Source organism: Schistocerca americana, chromosome 1 (genome assembly GCF_021461395.2).
Source record: "Schistocerca americana isolate TAMUIC-IGC-003095 chromosome 1, iqSchAmer2.1, whole genome shotgun sequence".
NCBI classification, from domain to species: domain Eukaryota; kingdom Metazoa; phylum Arthropoda; class Insecta; order Orthoptera; family Acrididae; genus Schistocerca; species Schistocerca americana.
In genome coordinates, this window is record NC_060119.1 from 378,897,848 (window position 1) to 378,925,614 (window position 27,767).

The 27,767-nt window shown below is 40.1% G+C and overlaps 1 protein-coding gene across 1 annotated transcript in view; it reads left to right on the forward strand.

Moving 5' to 3' along the window:
- Nucleotides 1–26,883, forward strand: part of LOC124600858 (DNA damage-binding protein 1) — a 177,033-nt gene extending 150,150 nt beyond the window's left edge. The window contains exons 18-21 of the mRNA XM_047136197.1: nucleotides 6,893–7,002; nucleotides 7,124–7,293; nucleotides 24,434–24,660; nucleotides 26,370–26,883. Coding sequence (XP_046992153.1) covers nucleotides 6,893–7,002; nucleotides 7,124–7,293; nucleotides 24,434–24,660; nucleotides 26,370–26,453 — 591 coding nt within the window. The 3' untranslated portion in view covers nucleotides 26,454–26,883. The remainder of the gene's footprint in view (nucleotides 1–6,892; nucleotides 7,003–7,123; nucleotides 7,294–24,433; nucleotides 24,661–26,369) is intronic.
- The last annotated feature ends 884 nt before the right edge of the window (nucleotides 26,884–27,767 follow it).

Sequence of the window (27,767 nt, forward strand, 5' to 3'; positions counted from 1 at the left end):
TAGGTCATCAAGGGTATGACTCATGGGGCAGATGAGACATTGTAGGTATCCCATGTTCTGGTCTTCATCACAGTTGCATTTGTTGTCTGCTTCACCTTTGAGGCTCCATGTAATCGGATTTGTTTTGACTGCTGCTGGAACTTTTGGGGATTCATTTAACTCAGTATAAGAAATCTCTTGTGGCACCAAAGTCTGCCACATACGCATGAAGCACTGTGTAAGGAGGTAACACTCATTGAAAGCTTGTTTTAATTTTTCTGTACGTTCATATGTAATTCTTCAGGACTCAAGATATGAGAATCTAGCCCCTTTATACAGCTTCCCAAGTGGTGTGCACGCATCCCTTTGTTAGTCTGTATGTGTTATTTAGGCTTGTATTGACTTTTTTGGCATGTGCAGATTTGGACCATACGTCCTCAAGATGTTTCTTTTGACAACATTTGTTTGATCTTCTCACAATGGTATTTGCATGTCAGAGATATGTCCAGCATGACATCCTTGTTGTTTGTCTGTATGTCACAGGTTTCAGTCATTCCAGGTAGCGTTCAGCTTTTTGTTTGCGTGTTTTGAGTGGAGGTGGAAAGTACTAACTTGTGTCTTAAAGAAGTTTTGTATGAGGGTGTTCTCTTCGTAATATTCTGAATGATGCCCCAGTTTTCCAGCTTTCCTTGTATTTCCTCAAAGCTCCTTCTTTGTGTGGTAATAGCCAGATTATCAGAATACAGTAAACATGTAGTATGATCTGATGTTGGTTTATTATTTGTGTGTAAGTTAAATAAAAGTTGGGCCAGGGCACTGCCCTGGGCAAAAGTGTTCTTTTATCGACACCATCGACGTCTCCTACCTCCAGTGTTACATAAAGCTGCCTGTTTTGTGATAGAGATTCAATAATATTTGTGAAATGATCGTCTTTAAATGTAATGTAGAGTTTTTTCATGAGCATTCAATGGTTTATGGCATCATAGATAGAATTTAAGTGTACCAGAGTGACACCTACTGTTTATCTATTTTCAAACCCTTTCTCTCTGTGTACTGCAAGGGACAGAATTTGAGTGGTGCACAGTTTTCCAGGTCTGAATGCAGCTTGTTGGGGAATAAGATTTTGGTCTAATTGTAGACCAACTCTCTTCTCCTTTCTCTTGACTTGGTAACAATTTCCATTAGTGTTTCTCCGCATAGGATTATCTCTTCACCAGGAGATTCCCATTCGTAAAGAGTTTTCTGTTTTCTCTGATGTTCTTTGATTTATAAGAGAGGCCTGGGATAAAATTCTCTTTGCAGCCTTGTGGTATGTCTCTCCTAGAAGTCTTTTGAAGGGTTTCTACAAATGTTTGGTAAATTTCCATGATTGGGCAGAAATCTTTTATTTTCTGGATGTAATTTCTCAGCGGACTCGGTCCATGTATCTTTTTGAAAGATGAAACTTTTGTATAAATGGTATTTTTGTTGTCCTCGCAGCTGCATATATTTGTATTCTGATAGGCTGGTGTTGCATTTTAGGAGGTGCATATATGGTTTTTGAGCATTAGCCTTGTACATTTGCACTCACAAAATAATTATCAGAGTTAGATTCACACTTTCAGGTCTTGCTGTTGAACAGCCATGATAGCTTGGGTTCATGAAGAAGGGACAAATTATTTATTTCCTTCTGCTGCTACAGTACGTGTCTGTTCTCATCTGTATCTGTAGCCTCACAATGTGCTGTGGCAGTTACTCTTCTAAAATGAAATGTGTTTTCTGGTTGTTGAGATTTGGTGGCAAAAAGTCAGGCTAAGCTTCTCGTTGGGGCAATTGTATACTGACATTATAGAAAGACAATTATGGAAAGGACAGATTGCCACTCACTATAAAGATGATACATTGAGTTGCAGACAGTGATATCTAAAAGACTGTTCATATTAAGCTTTAGGCTAAGCCTTCATCAGAAAAGAAAAACATAAATGCATTCACACAAGTGAGCACACTTCACACACATGACTGCTATCTGTGGCTTCTTAGGCCAGACTGAAACAAAAGCATTGAATGGGAGCAACAATCTGTAGGGGTTCGGGGGGGGGGGGGGGGTAGCAGGTTATGGGGCGGGGAAAGAGGAAACAGTGCTGCCTGATGGAGTGTGCAGTGACTAGAGGTGGCAGACAAGGCTAGCTGGTGTGGGATTGGGAGGCGGTGGGGGAGGAAGGGAAGGGAAAAAGGGGAGCAGAAAGGAGAGGAGCAGACAGGGAGAAAAGATTAATGGGAGCACAGGCAGAGAGCAGTGAACAGTGAGGGACAGGGGACTTGAGTTGGGAGGAGTTGGTAGGACAGAGGAGGGGGAAACCTTTGGGAGGAGAATGTGGAGACAGTAGTTACTCTAGGTTGAGGCCGGGATGATTTCAGGAGTGGAGAATGTGTTGTAAGGATAACTCTCAGAATGACATTTTCACTCTGCAGCAGAATATGCATGATATGAAACCTCCTGGCAGATTAAAATTGTGTGCCGGGCCAAGACCCGAACTCGGAACTTTTGCCTTTCGCAGAAGAGCTTCTGCGAAGTTTGGAAGGTAGGAGACAAGGTACTGGCAGAATTGAAGCTGTGAGGGTGGGTCATGAGTCATGCTTGGGGAGCACTTTTTCGCGAAGGCAAAGGTCCCGAGTTCAAGTCTCCGTCCAGCACAAAGTTTCAAGGATAACTCTTATCTGCACAGTTCAGAAAATCTGGTGGTGACAGGAGATCCAGATGGCCCAGATTGTGAAGCAGCCTTTGAAATCAAGCATGCTATGTGCAGTTTCATGTTGTGCAACAGGTTGGTTCACGTTGATCTAGGCCGCAGTTTGGTGGTGGCCATCCATCCTGGTAGATAGCTAGTATAAAAAGCTGAGCAATAATTGCAGCAGAGCTGATTCATGATATGGCTGGTTTTACAGGTGGCCCACCTTCTTATGGGGTAGGATAAGTCTGTGATAGGACAGTAATAGGAACTGCTGGGTGGATGGATTGGGCAGGTCCTGCACCTGTGTCTTCCTCAGGGATGTGGTGGCAAATGCCATGAGGTCGGGGTTGATATTGGGATGTAAGTGGCATAGGGAGGGACTAGGATGTTGTTGGGGTTGGATGGGCAACAGAACGCAACTTTAGGAGGAAAGGGAAGAATGTTCGGTAGGATATCCCTCATATCAGGGCATGATGATAGCTAATCGAAAACCCTGATGAGGGATTTGGTTCTGTTGTTAGAGTCTGGGATGGTACTAGTGTTTTTTTTGGGAGGGGGGGGGGCGGTTCTCCTGTGCTAGAGGGTGGTGGGAGGATTTGGTGTGGTTGGGGATGTGACATAGGAAATCTTTGTAGACTAGGTCTTTGGGTAGTGCATGGTTGTGAAGGCCTTGGCGAGACAGTCAGCATACTGGGCAAGGGGGCTGCTGTTACTGCAAAAATACCATCCCCAGGTGGCTAGGCTGTATGGGAGGGTTTTTTTTTTTTTTTGTGGAAGGATTGGCAGTTGTCATAATGCAAGTATTGTTGGTAGTTGGTGAGTTGAATGTGGACAGAGGTGTGGGTGGATCCCTCAAAGAGACAGTGGTCAACATCCATGAAGGTTGTGTGCTGGGATGAGAAGAACCAACTGAAGTGGATAGAAGAGAAGATACTACAGTTGTGAAGCAATGAGCATAAGATGTTCCACACATATATTGTCAAGCCTGGCTGATTATATCTTTTGCACTTATTGATTGCCTTGTCAGTTTCTGTCAAGTTTCATTTGTCTCTTATGTGTGGTCCTACTATTTTTGACATTCGTTTTGCATATATCTAGGAAATTTCCATTTTTGAACAGCTGATGTGCAGTTTGTTCTGATTTGACATTTGTGTGTGTGTGTGTGTGTGTGTGTGTGTGTGTGTGTGTGTGGTGGTTTTTGTGGTGTTGCTGGGTAGGTAATTCAGAAGTTACCACACCTTGTGGCTACTTTGACCCATATCAATTTCTTCCATTAGCTTGACCCATTCATTCTTTCTTGTGTCATATATCGAGGAGGTAATGATGTTTATCTGTGCAAAAATATCTTCTCCAAAGGGGACCCTTTCAGAAAAGGTATAACAATGGTGCAGGAGTGCAGCTGTCTCAGGGACAAGTCTATGTAATTAATCTGCATCATCTAGGAAAGGACACTCTAGAGCAAGTCCTAATGGTTCTGTGAAGTGGTTACATTGTTCTGGGACTGAACTGATCTTCTGAATAGCCTTATCTAACAGCTCACTGGACTTGTCCCAGTTAGCTTTGCTAAAATTCTTTCTTCTGGTAAAACTGTATTTTTTGTGGTCAAAGAGCTGGTAGCATTTGGCACATTATTAGTTGGTGATGCATGTTTGGTACAGGAGGACAGGCTGATTTGAAACACTGTTGGACTGCCTTCTCACTCACGAAAAAGCCAAGGTTGTATCCAAGGTGCCACGTTCCGTTGTTGAGAGATGGAGGTAGTGCACTATTGTGAATATACAACAGCCGAATGGATTCTGCCAATACCAGAGCAGCTTCTCTATTTTTGACCTCTTTTTGCATAGCCACAGGTGTGACTGTTAAAGTCACCTATGGTCAAAGGAAAAAAAAAACCAAGTTATGGCCATGAAATCATAGGATGGTGTTAATCCTTATCTAAATATTCATCCTTCAATGGGACACATTTTTCCAAATGGTAGATGGTTGGGTAGAGACCTCAGTTGTAGAAGTCAGCAGTTTGACTGTTCAGGAAATGTTCTAGGTAGAAAATCAACTCATTGTCATTCGAAAAGTGCCTGACACTCGGTGATTTCTTCACCCGAGGAAGGAAGTAGTCAGTAGGTGCCATGTATGGAGAATACATGGTGAGATAAACTTTGATAGCTTGAAGAAGCAGCTTGTGTGAGTATCCTGTGCAGAATGAGTGGGGACATTGTCTTGGAGAAGAAACATCCCCCCCCCCCCCCCCTCCTGGACAACTTCCAGTGCTGCTTCACCTTAACTGCTTGCCATAACTTCATCAGGAGATTTTGGAGGTATGCTCCCGGGATGGTTTGCCCCCTTACGAACATTATCTGTTAACACCAAATCATAGCAGTCCCAGAAACCAATCAGCATCAACTTGCCTGATAATGGCTGTATCTTCTCCTGTTATGAATTCATATTTACACTACTTGTTCCACTCATTTGTCTAGGAGTAATAGTCATACACTTGACATTCATCCATGGTAATAAATGCATGTGGATTGGCCTGACTGAGCTGCAACATTTCCTCTTCTCCCTAGGTTTAACAGGTATTCTGAATGGGTATGAACAGTTGCAGAAGCCAGTGGGAAATGACCTTTGTCATTTTGAAAATGAAAACTGATCCACAACTGATTTTCACTTTTTCCTCTGTCACCTGTATTGTAGTGTGCCGGTTTTGAACACTAGAGCCTCCTTCTCTTCTAATTCTCAGTTCTTCACACTGAGATAGCTAGCCACTTCGTTCTTTTCTGTTCATGCACGTTTGTCGAGACAATCATTGACACATTGTCATGTGCATGACTTAGAGCAAATGGTCCCCTTAAGACAACCCAGTTTGATAACACTGTCGGTGCCAAATACACACACTTTTGTTGAGCTCTTTAAAAACGTATTTGTCGGATACTTCGACATCTATCCAGCTGAGTGCTGCCTCACAGTTACTCTTGTGCCTGAAGGCAAGCAGTCCCTCTGATACCCCTTAGGTGGGGTTGCCTGCTGGCTGGCTGCCCTCAGGCACTGGAGTAACCATGAGACACCACTCAGCTGAATGGGTGTCGAAGTCTCTGACAGGTACGTTTTTAAAGTGCACAACAAAAGCGCATGGATGTCATTGTGGGTGTTGCCAAACTGAGGCAGTCGTAGGGGACCCTTCGCTGTTTTATTTGTGCACATGCCAATGTTGCACTCCTCTGTGAACATGGCACAGGAAGACATGAAACAGGAGAGGTGAAAAAGCGTTAACACCTTGTGCTACCTTGTGCTACTTTGTATCATGTTCAAATTTCATTGAATGGTTTTGAGCTGTCACTAGTGGTTCCACACTGTATACCAGAGAAAAATTGTGGTCCCACTACACTCCAGAAGGGCCAGATCATGTTCAGTGGGGTTGCAGCCCCACAGTGTCTTTAGATTAGGGTAGAATCAGCAAGGGAGTGTCAAATGCTGTCAAGAATTTTGTCTTGTCGCTCATCTCACTGCAGACTGTCATTTTTGACCGCAAAATATGTGGAAATGAATACCCCAAGCAAATGGGCGGTTTCATTGATGCCCTGTATACCAGCTCCTGAGGGCCTTTGATGTCAATTCTGAGCGGTGGTGCATCTGAAATATTTTCCTCGGCCACCTGTAACAAAACCGCGTGATTTCAACACTCGGTGTCATGGTTCTGACCTCCATCATAGAGGCTTCAGAAGAATGTGTGAAATGTGGGTAAGAGGGTGTGTGACAACCTTCCCATCATGTGACATGTCTGCAATGGCATTGGTCCGAATTGTGGTGAAATTTTGTGCCCATGTGACATTATTAACCCACCTTACAACTCACTTGAATTTTTGAGGTGTTATCTTTGTTTTGCATGAGTCAACACACAGCGCCGCCCTTTCGCACCATTACGTGGTAGTGTAGGCCCCTTTGAGCCAAATTTCAAACTTATGCATCACAGTGGAAGACAATTTCTGGGTTTTGAAAAGTTTTTTGCACAGTATGTAAGTGTGCCTACTGAAGTTAAAAGTGATACTGAAAGTACACATTAACTAGCTTAATGGTGCACAATTTTATGCTCATTCAGTTTGTGAGTTAACTATATAATTATCATTATTATTCAGCAGGTTTCATTAGTTTTATTCTCTGTTTATTACTCTGTTGCATCCACTGACTAGGCTTATTGCATATTGCAGATGGCAAGAGATTACAATCCGAATTGGATGACAGCTGTTGAGATAATAGATGATGACACATTCCTTGGTGCTGAAAATTCATTCAATCTATTTGTTTGTCAGAAAGACAGGTTAGCAAATATAATGTAAAATGTACTGTTTCCTTTGTGGTTTTACTTTTACCAGTAATCAATGATACAATGTAAAACAATAGTTTTTCAGTTCATATTGTAATATCAGCTATTTTTTTAGTGCCGCCACAACAGATGAAGAACGCCAACAAATGCAAGAGGTTGGTCAGTTTCATCTAGGAGACATGGTGAATGTATTTAGGCATGGATCTCTTGTTATGCAGCATGTAGGGGAAACAACCACACCAACCCAAGGCTGTGTTTTGTTTGGAACTGTAAGTGGGGCAATTGGTATGTATTTTCAGTCAATTAATTCATTCTTTTAAGCCAAAATAGTTACTAGTTGATTGTACAAGTGATTTAGAAAATCTAATGTAAATGAAAAAGAGAAATATGCCCACCCCCGCTCTCCTCCTCTCTCTCTCTCTCTCTCTCTCTCTCTCTCTCTCTCTCTCATGCCTGCATGCATGCGCGCACGCCCACACACACACGCACACACACACACACACACACCCTGACATAAATTTTGTTAGTCTTTTGTAAGTGGCCAATAGCAGGTGACCCATATATCCAAGCACAATTGTAAGTTGTAGAATATCTACAGATTGTAAATGTTCCATTCCTTTCAAGTACAAGGTGATGGGATCTGGGTTTGGAACTATTACCAAGTACAAAGACACTGTACTTTCATTTGGGAAGATTGGGGTTCAAACCACTGTCAGTCCATTTTAGGTTTGTGTATTTTCATTAAATCGATGGAACCAAATTTCAAGGTAGGTCGTGTGAAGGTGGCACAGCGGTTTCCATTTGCAATCTGAATTCATGTCATCAGTGGGATATTAAACCCTAATCTGTACTCCTTTCTTCCATCGTTTCCTGGTGACTGATTATGGCTATACTGTTTATTAATGCTGACGGTCAGGGAGTATGGAGGTCAGATACCAACTTGAATTTGTATTGCACTCCTAAGTTACTGTAAGACAATGTGGTACTATAAAATTTTATGACTGGCTGGCAGGATATCAGCCATGTTGCGAGCAGTAAAAGTGACATAGATTCTTTCTCAGTGTCTTCTGCAAGCAGAGATCTCAGTGAGGCCAAAAGGAATGTTCCTTGTAGCAAAATACTATTATCTCTCAGCCTGACTACAATCCAATTCTAGCCCTATAAGATTAGTATTAGTAAAATGTTTGTCCCTGATGTGGCAATAAATGTAAAGCTTCCTCTCTCTCTCTCTCTCTCTCTCTCTCTCTCTCTTTACTTGAGTATGGGAATTTTACATACAGAATGTGTTTGTTACAAAATAAAGCTGACCCTGTGCCTAATACGAATACATACCTTTTATACTTTTCGAATCTTAAAGTCTCTCTCAATTATAAGATTAAAAATATCACTTTGAAGCAGTACTTGCACAACTCAATATTACTTTGATTTATTATCCCTTCGGCAAGTAACATGCTCCCTAACAATGTGTAGATGCATCCGGTCTTGTATTAACAGTCAAGTTCTTTTCACATTCGTACCAAAGTAACCATTTGTATGTTGTGTTTCCACATTAATTTAACAGGTAATTACCAATCACAGTAGCCTTTTTCAATTATGTACTAATAGCAGTATGTTCCACCATAGAAACTATTGATTAAGAACACAAAGCTATCTCATCTACAGCTTTTCTAAATATTTCCACTTGCCTATCCACAAATAAATGAAATCGCTGAAAGACTATTACCCTGGGAACTGACATAAAACATTAAACTTGAAAACATTCAACTTTTAACATTGCTTTCTAGGAAATTTTTCTGACTATTTATGCATGATGCAGCTACGCACAATGTGCAATGTGCAATGACGACGCTGAGCACACTAATACAGCACATGATCAGTAATGCTTGGGCGTTGTTGATGTTCAAAGCAATACAGTGCCCCCATCAAAGGAAAGGTGCACTCAGTTTTGAACATTCCAGAAGCCACTGTTGCTGTTCACCATAAAGATGACTTTTTCAGTTGCATACAGGAATGATGAAAAAACTTTACACTCCGATCTTTTGGCCAAAACCTTCTTCAGAAAAGAAATGAAAACTCACTCACACACACACACACACACACACATAAGCACACACACCTCACGTGCACATGACCACTATTTCCAGCTGCTCTGGCCAGAGCTTAAGTACAGCCAGTATTAAAGAGTTGACATAAAAAGAACTGTTGGCTAATATTGCCAGTCCGAAAGTGCTGCAGTATATATATAAGTCAGATTTGCCACAATAGCTCACATGAGAAAGGAAAATTAAAGTAAACTGCGTGGTTTACTGGAATTGTCAAGAAAGAGCACTAAGAATTTGGGAGGAAACCCATCATTGTAGACCGTTTTCCAAAACTGATAATTTGACAAACAATGAAGGACTTTTACACAAATCAAAAAATAGTGCCAATATTATGCAAATTACTTATTGCTGTAAAACAAAAACAAAAATGAATTTTCCTTGGCAGAAAGATGTTATTCACAAGACACTGCATGACAGAATTTATCTAGAAGAGATCTGTAAGTGAGAGACAGATTCTGGCAGAGAAAACTGATGCAGTTAACAGGCAATTCAAATACTTAATACAAGTAAGGAAATAAAGAGAGCAAGGTGAAAAGTTCTTTCATATCAGTGAAACTTGGACAGGCATCAAAAAGAAAATGTTGTCAGGATTCAGGTGTTGACAGCATGATGGCTAATTAGTGGATGCAACAGTATTATTGTGGTGAATATTGTATCTAATATTTGGTTTATTTATTAGTCTACATCAATATTATCATCTTCAAACTATTCCTCATGATGTATTGTACAATTAACCCAGCACTTTTTCCAATTCCCAAAATGCTCATGGAACTCTGTCTTTGATACAACTTTTAGCTCTCTCAGCAATGTGTTTCTAATGTCATCTATGCTTTTAAAAGACTACCCTTTAAGGTTTTTTTGTATTTTTGGACACACAAAGGCACATGGAGTGAATATGGAGGCTAGGGAATTGTTCAGTGTTGTTTTCAGCCAAAAATTTATGAAGATGCAATGAAGTGTGAGCAAAGCATTATTGTGGTGCAAAAACCATGAATTTCTCCGCCACAAATACGGACCCCACTTTTTTTTTCAGTTTGCTTCACACAAACAACGTTGACCTCAAAAGTAGTATCCTATTTTGTTTGTTTCACCTTGTGGCAAGAACATGTGGTGCACTACAGTTAAAATAGAACAACACTGTTAGCATAACCTTCACATTTGACAACACGTGTAGCGCTGTTTTTGGTCTTGGCTATCCAAAATGCTTCCACAGTGATGATTTAGCCTTAATTTCAACATCATACTCATATACTCATTTTTTGTCACCTATTATGACCCATTTAATTAGTTTTGTATCATGGTTGACTTCATCTATTAGCTCCTGAGCAACTTTCATTAAAATTAAACAATGTAGGAACAAACTTGCCCAGAATAATTTTATGACATGGTCCAGTTGGTATGCCAATATTATCAGCAACTTCTCTGATTGTGATTCCATAATCTTTAATAGTCATTTCTTTCATTTTTTCCATGATTCCATTGATAGATGTGTTGGAGCATTCAGGGCCATCATCACCTTCAACATCTTCAGTCTTCTTTGAAATGATTATATCACTTGTAAATCCTTGTTTTACTTATCACAGACTCATCAAAAGCAATATTTAACTTGGATGCACACTATTCCATTCTTATAGCAAAATTTTATACAGATTTTTTTATCTATTTTTACACAAAACAAATAATCACCAATACTGCCAAAACGCATGTAAGCTTTTTGACAGATGATAACAGATGAAGTATTTAAAGTCTTGCAAATCAATTTAAAACACACACAAAGTTAAAAATACCCTCTTACTTTTTAAACACTCCTTGCGTAGCATGAATTGTTAGTTAGTTAGTTAGTTTCATGGCTGATTTTCTATGACAGATCATAATGATGTGGAATAAGTCATTTTACAGTCACTTCACATATTAATTTGTAATATGTCTACAATCTGAATATTTAAAGATTTTTTTTTCTTTTAACCATACAGATGTGCATTAGTAATTTCTTACCCAGCACATTTTATGCATTACAGTGATAGTATTCTTCTACAGAACAGGAGTTGCCAAGGAGAAAATTTTTCAGTTTGTTTTAAAATTTTGCTTTGCAGTCTCTCAGATATTTTATGTCACTGGGTCAGTTATCAAAAAGTTTTTTTGCAGAGTTGTGCACCCCTTTTGTGATAAAGACAACCTTAATGTGGAGTAGTGAATGTCATTTTTTCTTGTGGAACTGTAATTAAGTACATCTTTGTTCCTTTTGAACTGCAGTGGATTATTTGCAAAAAACTTCATGAGAAAATAAATATATTGTGAAACAGTATTTGAAAAGTTCAAATCCTTAAACAGACATTTACAAGATTATTGTGGATGAACACCACACATTATTCTTACAGCACATTTTTGGGCAATGAAGACTTTCTTTCTTATCGATGAGTTACCCCAGAACATTATTCCATATGACATTATTGAATGAAAATATGCAAAATATAGCATCTTACTGATTTCTCACTCCCCAAGATTTGCAAAGAGTCAAAGTGCTAAACTAACAATATTATGAAAAGGATAGTTGCTACTCACCATATAGCAGAAATGCTGACTCGCAAATAGTCACAACAAAAATAATATCAGAAAGTGAGCTTTCGGCCAACAAGGCCTTCATCAAAAATAGACACCACAAACAACCACACACACACACACACACACACACACACACACACACACAAAACCACAGTCTCTGGCTGCTGATGCCTGACTGCGAGCAGCAGCGCATGATGGGAGAGGCACCCGGGTGGTGGGAGTGAGGAGAAGGTTGGGCAGGAAGGTGGAGGAATAGCAGGGCAGGGTTGGGGAACAGTAAAGTGCTGCTTTTGGCAGTATGAAGAGACAAGGTGGAGAGAGGGTAGGGCAGTGAAGTGCAGTTGGGAGATTAGAGGGGGGTGGAGTTGTGGAAAAAGAGAGAAGTAAAGAGACTGTGGGTAGTTTGCTGGAATAGAGGGCTGTATGGGACAGGTCTTGCATCTAGGGTTAGATGGTTACGTCAGTATCTCTGTCCATATTAAAACTGCCAGCTTCTAGCAATACTTCTACTTTGACAGCTGCCACCCATTCCATACCAAGAAGTCACTTTCATATAATCTAGGTACTTCTGCCCACCACATCTGTATTGACAAGAAGTCCCTCTTGAAATATACTGCAGGTCCCACTGCGGCCTTCACATAACGAAATTATCCTCCCAACCTTGTGGAAAAACAAATCTCCCGTGCCTTATCTTTCCAGTCTCCCACCACCTCCCAAAGTCCCACCGTCCAGCCACAGAGGAGCATTCCCCTCATGACTCAGCACCACCCAGGACTGGAGCAATTGAATTACATTCCCCACCAGAGTTTCAACTACCTCTCATCATGCTCTGAAATGAGGAATGGACTACCAACTATCCTTCCCACCCCTCCCACAGTGATATTCCACAACCACTGAAACTACATGATATCCTCATCTATCCCTGCACAGCCCCTGCTCCAATCCACTTGTCTCGTTGCTCATATCCCTGTAATAGACCTAGATGCAAGACCTGACCCATAATCATCCCACCACTACCTATTCCAGTTCGGTCACAAGCATCACCTATCCCACCAAGGGCAGGGCTACCTGTGAAACCAGTCATGTTATCTACAAACTACGCTGCAACCACGTGCTGCATTCTATGTGGGCATGACTGGGCATGAAAACCAACACACTATCTGTCCACATGAATGGCCACTAACAGACTGTGGCCAGGAAATAGCTGGACCATCCCCTAGCTAAGCACGCTGCCCAACAAGATGTTCTTCATGTCAGTGACTGCTTCACAGCCTGTGCCATCTATATCCTTCCCACGACACCATTTTTTCACAATTGCTCAGGTGGGAACTCTCCCTGCAATACATCCTATGTTCCCATAATCTTCCTGGCCTCAATCTTTGTTAGTCATTATCCATACCCATCTAGCCCCTTCTGTGCTCCCATTCCAGCACTACACTGCCCTCTATTCCACCAACACACCCTCATTCTTTTTACTTATCTCCTTTTCCGCTACCTCCACCCCCTACTAGCTCTCCGTCTAACCTCCCAACTGCACCTAGCTGCCCTACTCTCTCTGCACCTCGTCCCTGTATGCTCCCACGAACAGCACTGTACCGTCCCCCACCCCTTCCCTGTTATTCTTTCACCTTCCTGACACAGTTTTCTCCTTAACCCCCACCACCCAATTTCCTATCCCATCATGCACTACTGCTCGCAGTCTGGCCTTAGTAGCCAGAGATTGTGGTCATGTATGTGTGACATTGGTTTGCTTGAGTGGGTGTATATGTGTGTTGTCTTTTTTCAACGAAGGCCTTGTTGGGCGCAAACTCACTTGATATCGGGTTTTTTGTTGTGTCTATCTGCGACTCAGCATTTCTGCTATATGATGAGCAGCAGCTATCCTTTTCACAATATTGTTACAGTCCATCCTGGATTTTTCATTGTTTGATTTTGCCTGATGGTTTTTCTCCCATCCTGTAACCCAATGCTATTTTCTTTTGTTACTATTTTCTAAAGCGTTACTATAGTCAGTATCTGTCCTTCTCTATCTTATTTTCTGTGTTTTTCTTGTCGCCTTACAAACCATGATCATTGGAGTGGCATCTCATGTGCCACATTACTCCTACCGATATCATTAAGCTTATATCTTCAAATCGATCACTCTTCTTGGATCACTGTCACTTATATTTGCATGTTATTTCCCATACCTTTCCTGTGGCATATGAACTTTTATCTCATCCTACCAATCCCTCTCCACCGCGCACGACTTCTCCTTCCTATTCCAGTTCGCACTCACTAACTTCACCTAATCTAGCCACATCTGCATCCCCCTTCTTCACACTTAGCCACCCACAGACCTGCAACCCACACTACAATCTTTTTATTTATTTTTTATTTACTTTTTCTTTGATCTCAATGTGTCTTCAGGCCAATTTCAATTGGTTTTCACGTTTCACTATTGGCCAACTCCATCAGATTTCGTCTTGCTTCCCCTTACTTCATCCTTATTGGTTTTTTTTACCCATGTGTATGGGTGTATTTTTGCGAATCTTTTTCTGACTTAATTCTACATTATTTTCCAATTTTTATGCTTGGATCCTTGCCGCTTCCATCTGCATCAGTATGGAAAAGTTTCCTTGTTCCTAACCAGAACCCAGTCCCTCATACTGTTCCTGCATTGTTGCTTTTTTCATGGAGTCCCCCCTAATTGCCTTACCATCAAACTTCCCATCTCAGGCTGCCACCCTCCCTTCCACCGTGACCTCCATCTTTTCAGATTCCGCCAATCCTTAACCCTCGCCAACATAGTCCCAAATAACCATATCAGTCAGGCCCAAACCTCCTTTGCAATACCTTCTCTCCATCCACAAAATTCTCCTGTTACGCAATACCAGATTTCTGGATCCCATATTACACATTGAAACTCTTTCCCTCCAGGAACTATATCAACATGCACATTGCCACCTCAAATAACTCTGCTCTCGGTTCACTTCCTACTCGCACCTTGGACTACTACTATCCACCGCCTCTACATCGGACTCCGTACAAGCCCCACATCCCTCATAGCTGACAAACCATGTCTCACAGATCTACTACATTTACCCCACTCTCAAAAAATTCCCTCCCACCACTATATAGAATCCAGGACCTAAACAGACCCAAAACAATCATGAATCTTTCCTCCAAGAACCTTAGTCATGCAGAAGTACTAGTCCTTTCCAAAGGCCTCACCTTTTGCCCCACTCTCAAATTCAGTCATGTGTGACTTGTTAAATACTCAACCAAAGACCAATGTTGAAACCTGCCTGACTCAGTTCACTCCTCCATCCAACCATGATTCAACCCCATTGCCCCCCAAATCACCCCCTATTAACTTTCCAGAATTTCTTAACCTCAAACCTTGCCTCACCATCATTCCCCAAATCCCTCCACATGCAACATCCACCTCCTAAAAACTTATCCCAATCCCGTATAATCCTACCTGTTGACAAAGGCTCTACCATTGTAGTTTTGAACCACAAGGATTACCTGGCAGAAGGATTCCACTGGCTGTCAGATCCACCCACCTACAAACCCTGCCACATTGACCCATTCCAGAAATCCAGCAGGATCTCCAGTCTCTCCTCAAATCGTTAGGCCCATCCCAGAACCTCTCCCTGGAGTTCATTTCTCTCCTCACCCCTACCACTCACCAGACTTGTGCCTTCTACATGTTTCCTGAAGTCCACAAATCCAACCGGCCAGGATGACCCTTTTGGCCGGTTGCTGTGCACCTGCTGAAAGAATCTCTGCTCCCATAGACCACCACCTCCAACCTATTACGTGCAGCCTACCCTCCTGTATAAATGATACCAACCATTTCCTCCACGGACTCCACAGTTCATGTTTCTTTACCACATGGTGCCCTGCTCATTGCTATTGATGCAACCTCCCTTTACACAACATCCATAATGCCCATGGCCTAACTGCAGTTGAACACTACCTTTCCCAATGCCCGACGAACTGAAAACCAACAACCTCCTTCCAGGTCGCCATGACCAACTGTATCCTCACCCTCAATAGGGGTATTTGACTGTTTTCTGTAAATTGTCTTAATGATTAATTATGTCATTTTATGCTCCTAACATGCTTTGTTTCCACTTGAATTTCAGTATTCTTCTATAAAAAAGGAAATGAAATTCAAATAATTTGAAAACCCACTTAAATGCTTCAATCAAGTCGTGTGATGCCTGTGACATCACTGGCTAGCTCACAACTCCTCTCATAATGCAAATTCACTATGATGGCTTGTTTTGCAATTTACATTTTGGAAAATGGTTACAAAGGTGTGTAGTACCATACTGTTCATTTACATCTATAAAAACTCCTGAAAAGTTGTTTTGGATTGTTCCAGAGAATGAGAAGATGCGTAAAAAGTTGACTAACTTAATTAAAAATGTGTTGTACTGTGAAGATAACATTAATTTACTTCCAAGATATGCTCTCTACTGCCACAACGACGGATAGCATCATTGGACAAAATTAAACTCCTAGTGAAAACTGTCATTTTACCCAACTTCACATCAATTATTCTGTATCTCAGTTGTTAGAGCGAATGACTGTCGAAGTTTGCAAGATAATGGCCACATATCACTGGTCCGAATTTACTCAAAAAAGAACATTTTAACTTATTTTGTAAAATGATTCAAAAATCCTTTCATATTGTGACATTTGCCTGCTTTCTTTCCTCATTGATTGTTCTTGGTGTCTGCGTACTGCGTTGCTATACTGGCTGAAAAATGAGGGTGGAAGTTCAACACTGAATACTTTAAATGCTGTAGCCGACAGGTGTACATTTGCGTTTCACAGTTCTTTACTTTCACTGTTCACAAGCCCCCAATATACACATTTAATATGGCCAGCTAAGTATTGTTTAACTTTCAATAAGCCTCATTAATAGGTTGCAGGCAAACATCCACGTACTGCTACAATAGTTTACTGTTGAACATCTACGAGCAGTAAAAAACTAACCACACATTTCAGTCTTTCAAATAAATTGAACAGACACTGTCATTGCTTTAACACACAGCCTATTGGTGGAACACATACTTCACTGTTAAGTTGATGCATTGTTGTTGATCTAACCAGTACTGGTTCTGCATCTGAAGCTTGACTGTGGACTGATTGTCTCGTGACCAGAAATGGGCCTTTATATATCCTCACAATAATAGGCACTGAAACTACACATTGTTTGATGTTTACTCTACAGAAATTACAATTAAAACTTAGCTCATCAAATTAACTGAATACAACAAAAAATTCCATCTTCTTAACAGTTTCTTCTACTACAAGAGGTAGGCCGAATTATTTCATTAAATGTTGAAAGTAACAGATATCATTATGCAACAATACTTTTGACAAAACTGCTAATTACTTTGGAATTAATTAAGGGCTGGCTTTGCTAGCATGTTTTCCCATAGAGCCAAATAGATCCTTTAACAATAGTGTTAGTTGTTCCTCCAAATGTTCATAATTAGTACAGAATTTATATTTGTTTATAAGTCAACAATAGAATTTAAGTTATGAAACAGTTACTGATATCACCCTATAACAAAAGATACCAACTAGGTATAGTCAAAATAAATTACAAAATCAAGTACGTACATAAAACTAAGCACAGAATTAGATCTGGTGTTATATTCTTTAATTATACAATTGCACAATATATCCACAAGTTATACTTTTAATAAAAATTTGGCATCTTCATCATCAGTGATGTCCTGTTTGGGTAAGCGAGGATTGCCTTTTAAGGCACATATCACTTTGTACGATTTCTGTCTTGTTAAAAGGTAAATCCTCATGGATTGCAAAAAGTTAAATTACACTGTGCATTGCAGTTTACTGTTCAGACAAAATTTTGCTTGCTCAGTGTTTAGTATTTTTCACAAGCACTTTCAGACTTTTAATGAGCTTTTACACATTTTCTCACCAAGTTGTCCACACCTTCAACAGGTCCAAGTGGCAGTTAGTAAGCAAATGCACTGTTATCAGTTCCCTTGGAGATGGTTCTCCTCTGCAAAAGTACATGAAAAACTTAGACAAAATACCCTACTTTAGTATACTTACTTTTACTTCTAACTTCAATCTAAAAAAAAGCTTCACACTAAAAATGATAGTCATTACTTCACAAATATATACATTACATTGTCCTCGTTGTTGTTGTTGTTATTGTCGTGGTCTTCAGTCCTGAGACTGGTTTGATGCAGCTCTCCATGCATGTCCTCATAACATCACAATAATTAGCCCTAAAATTGACTGTAGCACGAAAAGTATGGACTAGTAAAAATTTAAAATAGAGTGCACAGTACACTGCAAAACATTACTGTGAGTCATAACTCTGTCTGAAACTGGTTAAACTTGAAAGATTTGGGTCTCTTTCCCATTTGCAAAATAGCAAAAACTCCATGTGTGCTGTAGCATAGATTTATTTACTAATCATTACATTATGAAAAAAGAATAGTCACCATCACATAACTTAATTACTATTTAAATCAAAATTAAGGGGATGGAAGTTGTACCAAATCATTGCCCCACTTCTCTACTCAACTCTGAGCACTACTCTTATTCAACCAGAAAATTAAATCCTCACAAAATCACAAAATGTTACCAAATAGTTTACCTGTCAGAAATACTCACATCAGTCTAGCACCACAGTTATCAGTTAATCAGCAAAATTACTGCTCTTCGTTTCGGTATTACTACTTTAAGCTCATAATTCCTAAGAACACAAACTGAAATTTTCAGATAACCTATAGATCCAGTGATGCAGCATTATATGACTTGTACCTCACTAAAATGTTGCTCTTTCCATTGCGCTCTCATTCCATACGCTCCTCATCTATCCCTACGCAACCCCTACTCCCAATCCCTTGTCTCACGGCTCATATCCCTGTATAGACCTAGATGCAAGACATCTCCCAAAAACCTCCCTCCGATACCTACTCCAGCCTGGTTACAAGCATCACCTGTCCCATCAAAGGCAGGGCTACTTGTGAAACCAGTCATGTGATCTACAAACTAAGCCGCAACCACTGTGTTGCATTCTGTGTAGGCATGACAACCAACAAGCTGCCTGCGCACACGAACGGCCACTAACAAACTGTGACCAAGAAACGGCTGGGCCACCCCCTCGCTGAGCACACTGCCCCATAAGATATTGTCCTGTCAGTGCTTCCCGGACTGTGCCATCTGTGTTCTTCCCATGACACCATGTTTTCTTAAATGTGCAGGTGGGAACTCTCCCTGAAATATAACCTATGTTTGTGTAACCCTCCTGGCCTCAGCATTCATTACTCATTGTCCATGCCCATCTAGTCCCACCCCTGTTCCCATTCCAGCACTACACAGCCCTCTATTCCACCAATGCACCCTCAGTCTTTTTACTTCTCTCCTTTTCTGTTAACCCCCTGCCCTCCATTTAACCTCCCGATCACATCTAGCTGCCCTACTCTGTCTCCACCTCTTCCCTGTATGCACCCACAAGCAGCACTTTACCTTCCTCCTCCCATACCCTGCTATCTGTCTCCCTCCCCATCCCAGCCACCTCCTTACCCCCATTACCTGGTTGCTTCTCCCATCATGCGCTGTTGCTCAGTCTGGTCACAGCAGCCAGAGACTGTAATCATATTTGTGTGACTTGGGTTTGTGTGTGTGTGTGTGTGTGTGTGTGTGTGTGTGTGTGAACTGTCTATTTTCGATGAAGGCTTTGTTGGCTGAAAGCTCACTTCTGACAGTCTTTTTGTTGTGCATATCTGTGACAGCATCTCCGCTGTATGGTGAGTAACAACTGTCCTTTTCATAATATTAAACAATGGAAAATCCAGTATGGAATGTATCATTATTATTGGAAGGAAAGTTGCTACTCGCCATACAGTGGAGATGCCGAGTTGCAGCTAGGCTCAACAAAAAGACTCTCACCGTTATAGCTTTCAGCCGTTAAGGCCTTCGTCAACAATAGACAGAGACACACACACACACACACACACACACACACACACACACACACACACACACACACACAACTGCAGTCTCAGGCAACTGAAACCACACTCAGTTTCAGTTGCCTGAGACTGCAGTCGTGTGTGTGTGTGTGTGTGTGTGGGGGGGGGGGGGGGGGGTGTTGACAAAAGGCCTTAATGGCCGAAAGCTATAATTGTGAGAGTCTTTTTGTTGTGCCTATCTGCGATTCAGCATCTCCATTCTGTGGTGAGTAGGGACTTTCCTTCTCATAATATTGCTACATTCCATCCTGGATTTTCCATTCCTTGTGGCTAAATTAAGTTGTTTTAGGAGTTCCAAAATGTACTTTTTCCAGTTTAATTTTTCATCAATATTGACACCTAATAATTTTCAAGTTTCCACCCTATTTATTATTTCCTCACATTGCGTTATACTTCTCATTGGTGTAGTACCACTAGATGTGCATAACTGAGTATGTTGTGTCCTTTTAAAACTGAGACTGAGACCATTTATAGAAAACCTGTCAATGATACATTGTTTACCACTTCTACTGTTTCTGTTTGTATGCTTGGATTGATTACAATACCAGTGTTATCTGCAAAAAGAACTAATTCTTCCTGTTTTGTATGAGACACAAGATCATTTACATATAAAAGGAAGAATAATGGACCTGAGATTGAGCCTTCGAAAACCTCCATACATGGTTTCTCTCCAGCCAGAATAATAGTCCCAGACTATATTGGTTGAAACATTAAGTACATCTTTCTGCATTTATTTGGTTAGATACAACATTATTCATTGACTAGTTACACCATCACTCCCATAAAACTTCAATTTATCCAGGAAAATACTGTGACGGACACAGTCAAATGCTTTAGATAGGTCGCAAAAAATAGCAGCAGGCACTATTTTATTATTTTATACTTGTAATATTTGGTGAGCGAACATGTAAATGGCATTCTCAGTAGAGCAACTCTTCCGAAGCCCAAAGTGTAATTTGCTGGGGATATTATTTTTGCCCAGGTGAGACACCATTCTAGGATATATCACCTTGTCAAAAATTTGGGAAAATGATGTCAGCAGTGAAACAGGTCAGTAGTTATTGACATTGCTCCTATCATCTTTCTTAAATAGTTGTCTGACAACGGCATATCTCAGTCTCTCTGCAAAAATGCTTTGAGTTTGTGATGCATCACATATTTCAGATAAGATCAGGCATATTATAAGGAGACAAAGCTGTAGTACTCTTTTGGAAACACCACCAAAACCAGATGAGTTTTTAGAGAATACATAATTTTCTTAATTTCAGAAGGAGAAATTGGTGATACATTCGTATGATTGAATTTTATGATAGTTGCTTTCTCAGCAAACTGCTGTGATTTTTTTCTCTTGAGCTGTATGTCTCTAAACTTCCTACAATTTTCCTACAATTTTTAAGAAATGATTATTAGATTTATTTGCTCCCTGTGACTTGTCATTTCTAGCTCTTCCACTCAGTTCAATAGTAATATTATCCTGTTGTGTGGCTGGTTGTCCTGTCGCTTGTTTCACTCACTTTCATATAGACTTAAGTCTGTTGTCGGAATGACTGATTTCTGATATTATGTGCATGTTCCGTGATTTTTTAATAATTTTCAGCAGTTTTGTAGTGTGCAAATACTGCAGGATCTCTTTCCAACAGATAAGTTTCCCTTTTCCAAGATACTTAAAAATGCTTGTAGTGATCCATGGTTTTTTACATGGCTATTAATGTCCTTTCTAATTAGTTTATGCAGGAAGCTACTTTCATATAATAATATGAATTTATCATGGAATAAATTAATTTTATGTTACAATTTGGTTCATTATAAATTTCGTCCCAGGTTATATGATATAAACTATTCTTAAAACCCTTGTTCTGGAGTCATTAATTATTTTGATTTGCACTGAGGAGTATCTATACTGTACACCACACAGTTATTTTCTTGCTTTGAGCTTCACCAAAGAAAACATTACCAATTATGGCCTTAGTATCTTTGTCCATACATGAAAAATTAATTACTGAGATCAGATTGCAGGTTCCATATAAGGCTCCAGATCATTTTTCCTATCAGAATTCTTTAGAAAATCTACATTGAAGTCACCACAAACTATTAACTGCTTGCTACTGTCTGACAAATATCACAGAAAGGAATTCAGATTCCTCATCCATTCAACAAAACATCATCGATATGGGCTTTCAGAGCCGAAGGTCCGCTCTTGTCCCCCTGATGACTGCACGACACAAAGCTTTATGCCTTGCCTGGGCCACCAACATTGGACTGATGATGACTGGAAACATTTTGTCTGGTCGAATGAGTCTCGTTTCAAGTTGTATCAAGTGGATGGACGTGTACAGGCATGAAATCCATTGACCCAGTTCAAGCTGGTGGATGCTCTGTAATGGTGTGGGGAATTTGCAGTTGGAGTGATATAGGACCTCTGATACATCCAGATACGACTCTTGATGCTGACACATACATGAGCATCCTGTCTGATCACCTGCATCCATTCATGTCCATTGTGCATTCCAAAAGGCTTGGGCAATTCCAGCAGGACAGTGTGACACCACACATGTCCAGAATTGCTACAGAGTGCCTTCAGGATCGCCCTTCTGAGTTTAAACACGTCTGATGGCCACCAAACTCCCCAGACACAAGCATTATTGAAAATATATGGGATGCCTTGCAGCGTGCTGTTCAGAAGAGAACTCCAGCTCCTCTTACAGATTTATGGACAGCCACCTTGCTTTGTGTGATAGTGCGCAGATTTCATTTCAGTCACCAGTAGCCTACCCAACTGTGTGTCCACTCGGCTCACAGCAGTGTTCACCCAGGGCTGGTCATGGCACTGTAAGGGCTACACAAAATTCACATTTGTGTGTGTAGTTGCTACTTCTATTTTATTTCATATAGGCACCCCCTTATGCTGTAATTACTGTCCTTAGCCAGGCTGTTCCCCACACCACCTACTACAATAATCTGGATAATGGAACATAGTAGAATTAAATCAAGTTATGCTGAGGGTTTTAAAGTAGGAAATGAGACACTTAAAGTAGTAGGTGAGTTTTGCTATTTGGGCAGCAATAAATGATGATGACCGAAGTAGAGAGAACATAAAATGCTGGCTGTCAATCGCAAGAAAAGTATCTCTGAAGAAGAGAAATTTGTTAATATCAAACATAAATTTTAGTGTAAGGAAGTCTTTTCCTGAAGGTATTTATATTGAGTGTAGGCATGCATTCAAATGAAACATAAATGATAAATGGTTAGGTAGGAAGAGAATAGAAGTTTATGGAATATGGTGCGACAGAAGAAAGCTGAAGATTAGGTGGGTAGATCATGTGACTAATGAGGAGGTACTGAATGGAATTGACGAGACAAGAAATTTGTGGCACTATTTGACTAACAGAAGGGATCACTTAATAGGACACATTCTGAGGCATCAAGATATCATCAGGACCAGGAAATGAGTACAGTGAGCAGATTCAGAGATGAAGAGCTTTGCATTGGTTAGAGTAGCATGAAGAGCTGCATCAAACCAGTCTTCAGACTGAAGACAACAACAACACCTCTGAAGGCAGATAGTCACCCATGTTTCTCAGAGTTTCACCTAACATGAATAAAAAGTTTGAAAAATAAAATTTTTCATGCGTACTCGGTCACTTGAGTGGCTGTTTCCAGTGTAAATTTTAGTGTAAGGAAGTCTTTTCCTGAAGGTATTTATATTGAGTGTAGGCATGCATTCAAATGAAACATAAATGATAAATGGCTGACCTATTCAGGGCAGCTTTACAAGTCTCTTTCTCGTAAGTGCAAGTCAAAGAATCTGCAGGCAGCTTTATCACAAAATTGACAAAAATCTGTAGCTTAGACCCTTATATTGGCTCTTGACCGGTGGATCCTGATCAGTCCCTGGAACAGTGTTGCAGATTGACGGCTGTGCTGAGACCCCACAAGTAAAGGTAGCTGTCTTCATCAATTCCATTCGTCTGTGGAAACAGCTCAGATCCCAGGTGACAGATATTTTTATAGCTTTGTGGCTGATGATCTGCTGCTGACTGCAAGCCCTGCTCACAATTTTTTCTTGGAATTGTCTCTTTCACCTGACAGACAGTCCTTTCAGATTAAGTAACAAGTTCACATTTAGCTTGTTCACCTCATAAATACTATTTTCCTAAGATGAAACTCACACTGAATATTCAGGCTACCCACAGCTAACAGCCCCTTCTCTCTTTTTTAGCGAAACAGCTCCAGATCTGGGTGTGACCTACTAGCCCACAGTGGGTGGACATAGTGCTTTTGGAATTCTTTGTGGACTGTATCACTAATAGAGGAACCTGGGAAGCTTCATGACACATTTGCAGCAACAGGAGCCTGTCTTGACAAATTCCACCGTCAGTGCAAGTTGTAGTGGTCATATCAGTAAATTTGCCACCATAACTTCCAGCTGTTTTCAGACAACAGTCAGCTCATCCCACAATGCGTACAATCTATGTTTATTGTGACAGTTACACGTGAACTTACTTCTTACAAAGTCAAAAAGGAGCTGCTTATTTCGAAGCAGAAGTATGTGCATTGCACTTCGTTTAGTTTTTCACGTACTTTATACTGCAATTGCTACAAGTGTTATGTACCTTGTGCTGATGCCTCGAGAGCTTTTTTACTACTGTGCATGTGTTAATTTTTTTATTCCAGTGCATAGTCTGTTTTTTGTTATTGTATTTAGTACACCATTGTAATGTTTTATTTTTGATATTTTAGGTTTGGTTACTCAGATCCCAAATGATTTCTACGAATTCCTGCATGAACTTGAGGACAAATTAACACATGTCATTAAGTCTGTTGGCAAAATCGACCATGGATTCTGGAGGAGTTTCAATACTGATACTAAAACAGAACCTTGTGAGGGATTCATAGATGGAGACCTTGTGGAGAGTTTCCTTGATTTGTCACATGAAAACATGAAGGAAGTTGCAGCTGGTTTACAGGTATAGTAAATATGACATAATCATCATACATTTAGAGTTGACCTTTTTTTTTTTTTTTTGTTATTGATGCAGCCTTCCTGAGAAGCAGAAAAGTGTAGTGGCGCAGTCTTTTTCTTCTTTCGTCCCTTTTTAAAGGAAGAATAATTGTAAATACTAAACAAAAAACATAAATGTTTAAATAATGTAAGTCTGCAGGCTTTCATCACCATTGTCACTGAAGTTTAAGTCTTCTGGTTGATTAGGCCTTGTCATATCTCTTCAAAAAATCTGCATTTCAAAACCTTTGGTGTGATCTTCTTCAAAATATTGTGGTACCCACTGTAGATTCAGCACTGTCAGATGCTTGTGTCGCCTTCTCTTATAAAGGGTAGTTTCCCTCGCACTTGTGCTGGAGAAGTGAGATTATTGGGTTAAAAACCTTGGGTTACTATTGGTGAGCCATCATCATTGAATAGTAAGAGAAGTTTTCCTGCACAAATGCCAAAAAAGTGGATTATTGGCTAAAACTCCTTTGGCTGCCATTAGTGGGTCAATGTCATTGGTTAGACTCATGATGTTCCGCTACCGCTAATTTCATACTTTGTTTCAGCTGCATGTGACGTTTGTTTTCCCTAATACATTCTTTAACAATCCTTCCTGTTCACCTGTATACTCTTTGCCACAGCCAAATGTCATTTCTTAAATGCAAACAGTGTGGAGGTAATCAGTGCATCCATTTTCAGTTGTAAAAAGTCTTGAACTTTATTTTGAGTGAAGAAAGTGGTCTGCATACCAGTTTTCCTTAGTATTCTGTTTATGCGGTCCATGAATTCAGAAATAAAAGGTAACTTAACAGAGAGAGAAGGCGGTTGCTCATCCTTCCTATTAGCATAATTAATATTTCGCTTAAAACCTCTGTCTATGGACAGCCATTGACCTGACTCAGGAAACAAATATTTATACAACAAAAGCCCAAGAAACAATTGAAATTTCTCAGAATGCTCGTATCTTCATTAGAGAGCATGCCTATAGGCTTCCAGCATCATGGTCCCCCACCATCAAGGAAATAAATAAGCATCCGCGGTGTTTGAGCAATATAAACAGCGCACTGAAAGCCACCTCCGTGGACAATAATAAGTTCGATAAACATTTCCCCTCTCATGCTCTGCCCGTTTCACTTCTAGCCAATGCTGTGGGCTCATCAGTAGCAGCAGGAGGAATTTTAAGCAATAACTCTTCTCCAGCATAAGTGCAGGAAAAATCCCTTTCTAACCAGTGAGATTCGCCCACCAATGGTGGTCAAAGGAGCTTTAGCCAGTAAGTCCCTTCTTCAGCATTTGCTCGGGAAAACATCTCTTACTATCCACTGACGATGGCCAACCAGTGGTAGCTACCGGTTTTTTACCCAGTAATCCCACTTCTCCAGCACAAGCATAGGAAAACTCCCATTTATGAGAGATGGTGACACTGGACTCTGATGGTACTCAATTTACAGTGGACACCACAAGATCCTGAAAAAGCGTCCAGCAGAGCGGTCGAAACATCAGTTGTTTGTAGTAATATGACGTGGCCTAACAACCCAGATTATCTTAACTTCATTTTAAATAATGAATCAGAACTGTTGTCTGTTTATATTGTCATATGATTAAATATGCATTGCATAAGCACTGTATTTGTGTAGCAGGTTTTCTATTTTTAGTTAATCTGTTTTGTGCTTCTTGCCTCAACAGATTGACACTGGAAGTGGGATGAAACAGGAAGCAACAGTGGATGACCTTGTGAAAATAGTTGAAGATCTTACTAGAATTCACTGATTCATTTTGGAGTGATTCTAATTATTAAGCTATTGATTCACTGGAAGCTGTAAGTGCTCAAGTGACTTCCAGTGAGAAATATGCTTCAGACATAGGTCAGAATTAGTTGGACAAAGACTGCTTACCGTTTTTCCTGGTTTTATTACTGAGCAGAAAGAGAGAATGTGAATATTAGATGACCATGACCTTTGCCTCTGTACAGAAAACTTTCCTACAGTATTTTTTTTTTCTGTGCATGATTTGTAAAAAATGAAAGCTGCATGTTGGCAAAGGACTTCTGTGCAGCACACAGTGGTACACATCATCTGGAGAAGAAGAGGAAATAACTGAAGACTTTCTTTATTTTTCATAGTCATCAATCATTCTGTATACATAGTAATATATGTGTTATTTTTAAATTGAAGTGTACCAAATAAAATCCGTAATCTTATTTCATACAGCTTAATTACAAATGTATATCCAGATAATCATTTGTTTAGTATGATGATACACAAGTTTGTTCAGTCCTGGGTTTTACAGTGAGTCATGAAAATTACATGACTGTATGTTCTTGTTAGTCTTAGTGGCATGACAGAATACACAGGTTCTTTTAAATTTCATAGTTGTTTATCAAGATGGAATTTGTCACACCCATATGGCAGTCCAAGCTGAAGATTATTAACATCATTTATTGTATAAAAGTTTAGTAGGCAAACTGTGAATTGTCATTTTTGTGTTAACACAGTATTTCTTAACTTTCCCTGTATTTCTGCATCATGTTATGTAGGAATTTTAGTGTGCTTCTAAGATAAAAGGAACAAGAACACATGAAAAATCATTTATCATGAGGGAGAATTAACCATGTACTTGTCAAATGTCACATAGAACTGCTGTGAATTTCTTTAGTGGGGATATGCTACAGAAAATGATGAGAAAGGATCAGAAAAACAGCTAGAGTTCATTTATAAACTGAAGGTAAACATGAGGGAAGCACAGTGGATAAATGCACAAGGTGTGCTAGAATCACACAGTGTCTCATTTTTAATTTAATGAAGTTTCTGCAGCGAGTTGAAGAGGCACCAGAAGCAGAAATTGGGGGAACGAGAATAATAACAATATATGTGTGGAATAACATAAAATTAAGGAAGAAAGTGTCTTAATATAAGTTACACTCTTTTATTCTGTAGAGATGTAGTACGCATCTCATTTATTGAACGCAATTCTAAAGAACAGTTTTAGACAAAGTGACACTGCAGCGCACAAAACCAAGTCTAGGCATATGTCAAGACATACTTTGAGTCCATAAGACTATGGAGTATTTTGTAATTTAATGTG